The 12,086-nt window shown below is 39.7% G+C and overlaps 1 protein-coding gene across 6 annotated transcripts in view; it reads left to right on the forward strand.

The window, feature by feature from the left end:
- Nucleotides 1–12,086, forward strand: part of CD44 (CD44 molecule (IN blood group)) — an 87,176-nt gene that overhangs the window by 45,894 nt on the left and 29,196 nt on the right. For 4 of the 6 annotated variants that reach the window (XM_007446322.1, XM_007446320.1, XM_007446321.1 and 1 more), the window contains exon 5: nt 2,354–2,587. In XM_007446322.1, coding sequence (XP_007446384.1) covers nt 2,354–2,587 — 234 coding nt within the window. Of the gene's footprint in view, nt 1–2,353; nt 2,588–9,464; nt 9,594–10,849; nt 10,976–12,086 lie in introns of all 6 variants that reach the window. The other 2 variants (XM_007446318.1, XM_007446319.1) reach the window with 2 other exon arrangements.

Genomic DNA, 12,086 nt, shown 5'->3' on the forward strand with positions numbered 1-12,086 from the left:
CCATCCCTTCCCCTTTTCCTTTGATGACCTAAAACTGCTCTCTGGTTTACCCCAATACATTGTTCCTCAAACATCAGCCATCTGAAAACTACTTTCACATTTTTTTGGCATCTCTGTGGACACAGAACTATCTTTTACTTGATATTTTTCATTTAATTGACCCATTCTTTTCTACTTAAAATACATTTTAAAAAACTGCAAATGGAAAGCCAACATCTCTGGTTATAAATAAAACGTAAAATAACTTAACTTAAAAATAAATGTAAATGTAAGAAAAATTAAATGATGTTCTTAAATTCTAGCTGCTGAAGGCTCTGAGTCTGAGCTATGTTCTCTCTCTCAGAGACAGGGATTGATACGTGTCAGGGGTAGGGACATTCTGGCCCCCCAGATTTTCTGTTTGATTTAACTGGACTATTGAAAAATGATAATAAAGGATACAAACTTCCTGATATGCGTTTCAGCATGATTTACAACATGTCGACCTAAAACCATCTTGATTATCCTCAGAAGTAGGCAGTTGGCACTGCGGAAAACAGAATATTTCAGCCAGAACTTTCAAATAGGTCAACCTGTTAACCTTGATCTGATCGATTCTGAGCCTCATATTTTGAGAAATATCACAGTGACGAGGAGGCTGGATTTCTGCCTCCTAAGAACCAGACCCCTCGGTGTGCATGGGGACAGCGGTGATGGTGGCAGGGGGACCAGAATCGTCCTGGACCACACAGTTCCAGCCCCCCACAGTTAGGAAAGAGATTGCCTCTGGCCTATACCTTGGAAAAGGAAGGGGAGGCCTGCACTGTGAGGTGTGCTGTCTACATCAGGCCTGGTTTGAAATCCTAGTTCTTTACCACCCGGGTGCTCTGAGCCTCAGTTTTCTCATCCGAGTAATGAAACAACATATGAAATTTGTCATGAAAATTAAGAAAGATAATGTGTCTGAGGCACGCCTGGCCCATAGTAGATGCTCAATAAATGCCCCATTTCCTTGGTCCCCACAGATCTCTCTCAAAGTCTAGACCTGTTCAAGTTTAGTCATATTTTCTTGTCAGATATTTATCTGCAGAGATAATTAGGGTGATTGAGGCTTTGGAATGTTTTCAAATTTATGTTTTATTAGTAGTTCTGCTTGGGCAATCTAGACAGGCAGACAGACAGACTCTTTAGTCCTACCAGTGCCATACAGCAGAAAATCATTTCCGCTAAATGCACACTTGTGAAGTGAGTGACCCACGCTTGAAGGCAACAAACACATTTAGAGGAGAATGATGAAAGAAGTCCTCCTTGCTCTTTCTCCCCCTGTCATTCTAGTCATCTGCTTGTTTAAACCAAAGACTCTGACCTTTGTATACATCCATGCTTCTTCATTTCAGGTTGAATTTCACAGAAGATGGCAGAGGCTCTGTCGATATTTAAGCATCTGCTGATTTCTTAGCCAGGACTGGAAGTTCATTTAAACTGACATTTGCCGCTTAGAAAGAAAATTTAATTCTTTGTGGATTTTTAAATTTATAGGCGTACCTCAGAGGTATTGCGGGTTAGGTTTCAGACCACCGCAATAAAGTGAATATTGCAATAAATTGTTTTGGTTTCCCAGGACATAGAGAAATTACATTTATACTATACTTTAGTCCAAGTGTGTAATAGCATTATGTTTTAAAAAAACATGCCTTAATTAAAAATATTTTATTGCTAAAAAATGCTAACCATTATCTAACAACGCAGAGTTTCCACAAGCCTTCAAGGTGTAAAACACAGTGTCTGTGAAGCTATAAAGTGAAGCACAAATAAATGAGTTATGCTTGTATGTTCCCTGCTGAGACCAATCACTTCTTTGTCTCCTATTTCAAATCCTTTCTCGAAATAGATGGAATTAATAGCAACAAATATCACATGCACTTGAGAAGGGAGGGTAGGGACCAGGCAGGAGAATTATCACTTATTGAGCACCAACTCTGTCTTGAATACTACGCTAAGCACTTTCCATACAACATATCATACAGTGCTCATAGCGGAAGGTAGTATCATCCCTATTTTACAAATGATGAAGCTGAAGCTCAGAGGGTTACCTACCTTGTCTAGAGCCACTCGAAGCTGGGATTTGAACCTGGGGACTCCCAAACACACCCTCTTTCCCCCTCCGCATCTCCAGGGTGTGTGGGTGGGCAGGGAGAGTTCACTTTCTTAGTGCATCGGTCACTCTATCCCCGCAACTAGAGAGGTAGGTAGGTGTTGGTTTGCTTCATAAAAAAGAAGAATCGCTTTGAGGTCTTCTAAGATAAGCCACAGTTTTCCTGCAGTCGGAAAACGTCAGCTGTCCAGCTCTGAAAGTGCCTTCTCTGTCTCCCAGCTATTGTTAACCGTGATGGCACCCGGTACACCAAGAAAGGGGAATACAGAACTAACCCCGATGACATCAACCCCAGCACCACTCCCGAGGAGGACATGAGCAGTGGATCCCCCAGTGAGAGAAGCACTTCAGGGGGCTACAACATCTTCCACACCCATCTTCCAACCGTGTACCCGACCCCGGACCAAGATAGTCCCTGGGTCCCCAGCAACCCAGAGACTACCCCAGCTACCAGTAAGGAGAATGAATCACTGTGCTTTCCAATAGCGATTCGTTTGCAAAAAACGTCTCTGCTCTTCCTGAGTGATCCCCACTCACCTGTTGATTGCCTCCGTCTCTAGAAGGTGGTGACATCATCTGGGGAGGCGGGCTGCTGTGGTTGTCAGTGCACCATATGCATTGGCTGCTACTGCCTACCGTTTTTTTTTTCATCTACAAGAAGTACCATATTGGAAGTTTTTCAGAAGAACTTCCCTTGTTCTCTTGTCCCAGAGATATGGTGACAATTCAAGCCTGATGCAGAAGCTATTTTCATTTTTGCATGTTTCCTTCTTGTTCTTATCCATCTGTGGATAAGGTTGTTTTCATAAAGTTGTGATCATAGCATATGCATGCCATTTCATCTGCTACTTTTCTCAGTTTTATTTTATATTTTTAGGTTTTAACCTGATTTATATTCATATTATTAATTGAGTAATAATTAGTCATATTCACCACCCATGATTTGCTAAGCAATTCCTTTGGTTTTGGTCTAAGGAAGCCATACCTGAAGGAGTTATCTGATCAAAGTAATCTGCTTCAAAGTTTGCTATCCCAGCTGGTAGGGGAAGGTTCTTAATTCTTGCTTGGTTATGTGGGTGACATTACTCTGGGACAGCTAGAGTGCAAATATGTAAACACTGCATTAGATTTCTTTGGGTTTTTGGCCTTGGTGCTTCACTTGCATTGGAAAGTGTTTACATTTTCCCCTTGTCTCCTTCTCTGCTTCCTTCTTTGCTTTTACCCTGTGGTTTGTTTTAAATCAGGTTTCCAGATGGGCTGCGTTCCTTCTGTGGAGGATTATTCACGCTCAAATAGGGCATCTGCCTCTTCAGCAGCTTTCCTACTATGGTGTGGATTTTCTCTTTTCCTGGCTATGGCTCTCAAGGGGTGGAACTCGGGTCTTCAAAGAGTGTGGCAGAAACTTACTGGTTTGCAAATGCTCCAGACAGGGCCCTTTTCTATTCCTCATTACTCAGAAGCCAGAGAAATCACCAGAGCACTAGGATTTTTTTTTTTTTAACATCTTTATTGGAGTATAATTGCTTTACAATGGTGTGTTAGTTTCTGCTTTATAACAAAGTGATTCAGTTATACATATACATATGTCCCCATATCTCTTCCCTCTTGCGTCTCCCTCCCTCCCACCCAACCTATCCCACCCCTCTAGGTGGTCACAAAGCACCATGATGACCTCCCTGTGCTATGCGGCTGCTTCCCACTAGCTATCTGTTTTACATTTGGTGGTGTATATATGTCCATGCCACTCTCTCACTTCGTCCCAGCTTACCCTTCCCACTCCCCATGTCCTCAAGTCCATTCTCTATGTCTGCGTCTTTATTCCTGTCCTGCCTCTAGGTTCTTCAGAACCAATTTTTTTTTGATTCTATATATATGTGTTAGCATACGGTATTTGCTTTTCTCTTTCTGACTTACTTCACTCTGTATGACAGTCTCTAGGTCCATCCACCTCTCTACAACTAACTCAATTTTGTTTCTATTTATGGCTGGGTAATATTCCATTGTATATAGGTGCCACATCTTCTTTATCCATTCATCTGTTGATGGACACTTAGGTTTTAATGTAAGGTTACTTTCTCAACAGTGTCTTAAATTTCTGTTAGCATCTTGCTGAGAAGGGTGATACAAATAGGGCTGGGTTGTGATCATTCTCCTCAGATTCTTTGAAACATTTCAAAAAGCACATATTTTCAAACTTTCCATGATTTCCCAGATTATTGGCTCTCTGAAGATTGTGTCACTGTATTGTCTGTAATCCCATGGACAACCCTTCTTGAGAGAAGCTTCTGCAAACCAGGCAGGTGGGCTGCTAGTTACTTGCTGCTTCTTGAGTTCCCTGCCTTCGTAAAGTAGCCACATTGAAGGGGTTTGTCATCAGGACAAAAGTTGTCAGATGTTGGCAAACGCAACAACTAGTGGTCTCAGCAGCAAGCAGATCGGGTCTATCCTAAAGTACCATTTAGCAGGAAGCAGATCGGGTCTATCCTAAAGTACCATTTCCCACCAAAGAAGAAAATAGTGACAAAATATATCTTGTGGGAACCAGATGAAATTAACCTTCAAGCTGCTGACAGCCTATAGAGAAACAGTATTTCACATGTCCTTTAAAAAAGGCAATGAGGACATTTTATAAACATTCATAGCACATCTTTTAAAGGACCGCGCCTCTCCTGCCTTAGTTAGCAAACATATTTTGAAGACCTACTATGTACCAAGCTATTCTAATGCCTGGAACCTATTGGTAAACACCATCAGAAAGTAATATTGAGGAGAAGTAAGGATTAGTAACCTAGTCATTCATTCAACTGGTATTTGAGGTCTCCTCTGTGCAAGACATTGCTCTAGTTACTAGGGACTCAGAGTTGGACCTACCTTCATGGAGCCTATATACTGTTCAGAAATCAAGGAAATGATTTAGCTAAAAGTATGCTTACCTAACTACAAATAGTTCAGGATTTGGCTTGAGAAAAGAATTGTGTTTTCCTCTTTCCAGAGCACTTAGTTAAGTTTCAGTAGTTTAGGAAGAGAGAGACTTGTATGCCCAGCGGAGTGAGTCCAGAGCCAACCTGAGAGTGCTATAGAACCCATTAGGGCAGCGCCAAATAAATCAGCTCATGGGAAGAAAGGTGTCAAAGAAAAGAATCAGGTAGAAACTTGAACATAGCGTATGGTGTACTCAAACAAGTTAGCACTGGTTCATGAATAGACCATAGTTTCTAAGCCCAGTGAGGAGAATCCCAAAACCTCATGAGTGTTGGATTCAGAGTTGGGACTTACCAGGAGGGAGTGATTGCAAATCCCCTCTAATGCGTACAGGAGGGCAGAGGTCAAGAGGAGGGCTGGCTGAGCACAGAGAAGAGTATCTTTGGCTTGTGTGGCTGATTCCATCCTTAAGGGTCCTTAGTGGGTGGCAATAGGGAGAGCCAGTGAGAACGACCATCTGGGTAGGTTTTGACTTCCAGCAGGCTTTCTACTGTAAATGTTGTTTTTGGAAGTACTTTCCTGGAGGCATGTCATAAGCCTTTTTTCTATTGGTGATCAGGAATTCTTTGGAATCCAAAAACTTAAACTAATTCAGGAAGCAGACTCCTGCCTTGGAACGCTCTAGTTCCTTGTCTTCTGGGTGTAAAAGAAAAATATATATGTGTGTGTGTATATATATAAATATATATTTTTTAAATTTTTATTATTATTATTATTTTTTGGTCTGGCATTATCTACTTGGGTGGGGAAAATTGAAAACTCTGCTGTCTTGGCAGTAGCTTTTTTCATTTTCCCCAAATCTCATACACCTCTTTTTAGGAAGACAGAAATAATGCCTATTTCTGTCTTACTTTTGTATGTTTGCTTCCTGTTGGTCTCTATCTGATGCACTATAGGGTGAGGGTGGCCAGAGTTCTGCATCTTTAATAAAGTTACCGAGAAAGTGGTGGAAAGTGGAAAATCTGCATATTTTCCAAGGGGATGCCCAGGTTTATCTGGGGGCATCAGTGGTGAACCTGGTTCCAATCTCTCTAGTCTATTCTGTGCAAATGTGTCCTTTGTAGCATAGAGCATGTTGTGTAGGTAGTTGACATTGGGTGTGTATAAAGTCAAAGCTTTTAACCTGGAGTTCATGGACATCCAGTAGGTTCAATGATAGGCCATAAGCTATTTAAGAGCCACCCAAAAAAATATGCAAAACTCTGAGAAAACGTATGTGTAGGATCTGTTTTTCGAGGAGAGAAGCAATAACTTATACCAGATTTTCAAGGGCACGTATGACTCAAAATGGTCTTTAAAAATCTCACCTGGTTCAGATGTTTACCCTGGTGACCTTTGCCATTCTACAGGGAAACATTCTTGACTCAAGTCTAGCTTGAAAGTCAAGTGGGAGATTTCAAATTGTAAAACAGCACCGATTATCCTTTCTCTAATTTGAATAGAGTCCAGAATTTCTCTAACTTGGGCAGTTGTGTTTCTTTTCCGGAAACACATTCTGAATTAGAATTAAAAGTGACAGAAAGTGTTAGATGGATACTTGACAAAGCTTTATCTGATTTCAACACTTTGAATACACACCCTTTGCAAAGTTTCTGTTCAAGTATAAAGCTTGACTTGAGATTAATGAGTGTGGGTGGAACTTTGAAATGCCAGCTGTCATCACAAGCTTCCTGGGTAAAATGATAGATCCAAAAGATACAAGCAAGCACCTCTAAAGATATTCTGAAAATAAATGAATGATCCAGTTCATGGCTGGGTCACCCAATCAGGTAGCTATAAAATCTCTTTTCCATCACGGGTTATTCAGTTGCTACTTGGGTTTGTTCTGAGCCTGTATTCAGGGGTCTCAGTTTGAAGAATGGGTAGCACTCTGTGGTTATCCATACAGAATTTGCACGTCTGATGTTGTCCTAAGATTCTAAGAGACTTTAGGAGACTGGAAAGATAAAATCAGGCCTCACTCTTGTCTAATCTTCACTCTATAATATATACATACATTTTATATAGACAGGACTGAGAGTAAAGGTTTTCTAGAAAGACCTCACAAAATGATATTTTCATAATTGATCCAGTTACTTCAACGGTGCACTCAAACAGCCATGCAGCAGCTCGGGAGCAAAATAATTGGATATGACCCTCATTTGGTAATTCACAGCCTAAGACCCAGGATCAGACAACAACAGCAATGGCAGGTAGACTGTTATGTCTTTTGCTTATCTGTTGCCCTAAATGCCAAGCCTTTCAATGTTAAGAGAAAGGACACCATTATCATGCTGAAGTTTCCTACTGATGTTCTGTCACCATCCTTAGAACAGGATCTTCGTACCATTTCATTTAACACAGAGGCCCACGGATCTGGGGACATGACTGGATTCTGCCCAATGTCCTACTTGTTTTCCTTTGGCAACACGTACATAGAATCAGAATTATTTTTCCTTCAGAGCTTCAATTAAGAGATTAATTCAGAACATGTCCTCTTAAAAGAAGTCTATTATAAAATGCATACTCCTACTTTCCACTGATCTAATTATCACAGCCAGTAATAATAATAGAGGAAAATACTGATGTACAGATGGAAAGTATAGGCCCTGAACAATTGTTTGGACATCTGATACCTCAACTATAAAGTGTGGGAAGTGACCTGTTGCTTTATATCAAAATCTGGGTCTCTAAAAAGCTCCCTGGATGTTTGACTGTTAATTCTAAATCACTATAAAGTGTTTTTGAGAGTTTGAGAGCTTTTGTGGAAAAAAAGATTCAAAGTCTATAACAATGGGATATTATAAGCATATCTTCACTTATTAACTTTCATTGATGGAGGATATGGCCATATTTCAAAATAATTAAGCATTTTTTATGCAGGAAAAGAGTTATAAAAATGGTCCTTTACATTTGCTTAGCTTATAATACATTGAATAAACTGTATTTTTTATTTTGACAAATACTCCTGTGAGGAAAATAGTACTGATGTTATGTTATGATTGCATATCATACTGATTAAGGTAATGCTGGAGAGAGAGAGAGAGAGAGAGAGAGAGAGAGAGAGAGAGAGAGAGAGAGACTGACTGCAGAATTTAAAAAATGGTATTTTTAAAATGTGGATAATGTTCATCTTCATAATACAAACACTGTGAAGGAAAAGGTCTTGTCAGTACTTCGTCTTGTGACTTCTGGGCTTTCTTGATAACTGGAAAAAAGAAATCTAATTCACTTTACTTTTGTACTTGGCGATTTAATGATGATTTCAGCCTCTCTGCTTGAACTTTCTTCAGTTTTTTGTCTACTATTCTCTACTGTTCTTCTGATGCACATCATGCTTGCAGAAATGTTAGTCTTTGGAAGTTTTCAAATCAAGACTCTTGCTTCTGGTCTTGTTAGTGAGATCGTTGGGTCACTTCATCTTCGTCTGTCTTTCCTGATTGATTATCCTATTTTCAAAAACTGGGTCTCAAAATGTTCTGTTCTGCTTTGCAAAATCTAGTGTTGATATAAAAGTGACCATGGGCAAGGCTGCTAGGGAATTTGGATGCCAACTAAAGTGGAATGGCATCTCTTTCAGGCTTCCACCTCATGTGTCTTCTCCCACGTATCAGGGGTTGCTGGGGCTATGTGTGTGGGACTGCTGGCAGAAGGGTCATACCCTAAATTCCTGGAGGATGATATTGGTTGACGAAGATAGAATGTGTAGAACATGATGGGCGAGGACTCATCATCCTTTAGCATCAAAGACTCTCAGGTGTGGAGAGGATCTTAAACGGTCTCGTTCCATCAACATTTCCAATCGTTCGATCTCTTGACACAATTTTCCTGCTAAGTGCTCTTTCTGATGGTGGGGGTTATAATACTTTCTGCATAATACTGTCATTGTTGGAGAGTTCAGATTATTACCTTTTTAAATCTAACATCTGGAAGAATATTGATCTCCCTGAAATTCTCACCACAGGTCCTAGTTTGACCTTTTAGGAACACAAACAAAAATTTAATCCCTTGTTTATGTTATAGCCTTTCACAATTCAAAGACAGCTCTCATGCTCTCCTCGAGACGCCTCTCTTGTTTAATCATCCTAACTTCAGACAAGTCAAGGTCTGTCCAGCACAGCTTTTTCATCTTTGAGTTGAGGAGCATGAACCAGATGCTGTTTAAGGTCCTTCCATCTCTGACATTCTATGAACCCCGGTTTGGGCCTTGGAAAGAAATGGAACTTCTGTGCTTTTTCTCTTTCTTTCCGCGATCTGTATCACGTATAGATGACTCTTGAGTGGTAAAAGAATGAAAGCACATACAGTGCTATTTCTTAGGCACTGATAATTAACCTTTCAACAATCAATTCAATTATGGTTACAACAGCTTTGATGAGCACTAGTGGTACAACTTCCAAAACAGCAACCAAGAGGCAAGAAGCCCAGGATTGGTTTTCTTGGTGGTTTCAGCCATCAACATCCAAGATTCATCTTCACACCACAACAATAATGTCTGGTAACGGGTTATTATTATCTCATTTCGTATGTTTTCTTGGCAGTCTTCAGTAATTTTCATTGACCTCGGGGATATTGTCAAAGTCTAAAGTTCATGCTGCTTTCACAAATGTTTTTCATGACTCTGAGATCTATATGTTTGACTTCTTAGTACTAATAAGCAGATTTCTTCTTTCTGTTCTATAGAATTAATGTAGCCCAGGAGGAGGCTAATATGGGGACTGGAGAAGGGGGCTAGGTCTTTCTCAATGACAGAACAAAACTTTGACTCTGAAAGATGTTATAAAATGACTGAAGTGATAAAAAAGTTCTTGACTTTTCATGAGAAAATAAAATAGCATAGGGAGAGCTAACAAAAATCTCCATCAATGGAACTGTTTTTGGGATAGATACTCATAGGATGCAAAGATAAATGGTCATTCTGAAAGATAGCATGAATCTCATTCAAAATATAGGAAACCCCTTTCTAGTAAAGAGACATCTACAGTAACCACTGCAAAGAGGTGGAGGCTTTCCACCTCCTTTCCTAGGATTGCATCCAAAAGGGAAAAAGTGAGAATTTTCCCAAATATTGGCTACAATCCATTCTAGTCAACCCTTTTGGTTGACTAATAAATGCCCCGCAAAATTTCTCTGTTAATTGACTAATTTTATTTATTTATTTTTTTGGCTACATGCTAAAGTATTGATGGGAACTGCAGTATAGCTTTCATTTGCGTTCAGAGCTACAGTAATCGAATGCTAGAGAAGATCAAACCTCGTAGCTGGGTGAATAGCAAATAGTGAGTACAACTAAGGGATTTTTAGAAATGACTAACGTGTTTAGATTCCAAGGTTTTACTGAAGGTGGCTTGATAAAGCAAATAGGCACGTGTGAAACCTTCTTGTTCTATTCTTGACACCCTAGCTTTCATGGCATATGGTTAATAAGTTAATAATAAATGCATCTGAAAGCATGGGGCTCTGTTTATTGGCCTTTTTTTTTCTTTTACTTGTTTGGTGGGGTTATGTCCATATTTATTCTTTTAACTTCCTTAAAAAGAGTGTTCAGTTGTAAAGATCATAGCCAGTTGTTTTTAGATCTATACATTAGCTTCAGAGACCAGAATATAAGAATTTGGGGTATAGAAGTCAAATCTCTCACTTTCTTTTTATGATCTTGGGAATTCTTTTATACATTCTGTGCTTGATTTTCTTCCTTTGTCAAATGGGTTGCTTGGCATCCAGCTCAGCCACTAATGCAAGTCACCACAACAGGTACGGATTCAAATATCATCTCAGCAGGCTGGGAGCCAAGAGAAGAAAATGAAGATGAAAGTGACAGACACCCCAGTTATTCTGGATCAGGCATTGATGATGATGAAGATTTTATCTCCAGCACCAGTAAGAATAATCAATTCCTGTAGAACCATCTATGCCAGGCTTATCGATTAATCTGAGTGATGCCCAAGAGTATCGATCTTAGGAAATAGTTAATATGAAAAATGAGCATAAGCCTATGATCACAGGTTAATTATACCTTGATGAGATTATGACGGAAAAAACTGATTTTTTTTTAATGGAAGCCAAAATATATTTGGAGGAGAAATGGAAAAAATATCTTTTATAAAATTACTAATGCCTCAGGTACTTCCTGTTTTGTTTATTTATGTGTTAAAGCTGAGCTATATAACAAAACAGTGCCAATTATTAAAAACAAATAGTGAAACCATTGCATAATAGTATCCAAATTCGTGACAATTATAAAACTTTTTGAGAACAGAGATGGAAATTGAGCTGAAAGGTCCTTTAAAAAATTTCAAAGGTTGGTCTAATATTCTGCCAAATGACTGAGTTTCCTATACATACCTGTCATGATCTGAGATATTGCCGAACTGAGATGAGAATCCTGAACCTGACTATCACAGCTCTGCCTTTTTTTTTTAGAGAAGATGTGCCTTGAAGGTGCTACATGAGCTCTCTCAGGTCACAGAAGTCCTGTCCATCCAATTGGAACCTGAGGGTTTCATCCCCAAAAGGACAGCACCCCAGGAGGGAGGGGTCCAAAAGCATAGCTTAGGCCTGAGGCATCTGAGTATATGACATCGATACAACAAATACTCGAGATGAACTATATGCTTTATATCTAAGTTTTCAAGTAGTGTATTCCTTAGTTGGACACCCCTGCAGAGCTTAGAGACCTAACAAAGAAACTCTCTTTAGTTACTTCAAAAAGAAAACCAAATAGCCCAAGACACTGGAGCTTTACTATTATACTGTCTGCTGGGTTCAGGGTGTGGCCACATCTTCTAAGTCGGGCATCAGGAAAGATGTGGTCTTGACACTTGAGAAACTAAACCCTCTTGAGTGGCAAGCCAAACAGATCAACCTGAAAATAAATCGTATCATCAAAGCTCCAGGGGATAACTTCCCTTGATACTATTTCATCTCTGTGGCATATTTTCCGATTTCAGCTCACTTTTCTTCTTGGCACCTGTGCACGTAATTCAGCAGG

Source organism: Lipotes vexillifer, unplaced genomic scaffold (assembly GCF_000442215.2).
Source record: "Lipotes vexillifer unplaced genomic scaffold, Lipotes_vexillifer_v1.1 scaffold1993, whole genome shotgun sequence".
Classification (NCBI taxonomy): domain Eukaryota; kingdom Metazoa; phylum Chordata; class Mammalia; order Artiodactyla; family Lipotidae; genus Lipotes; species Lipotes vexillifer.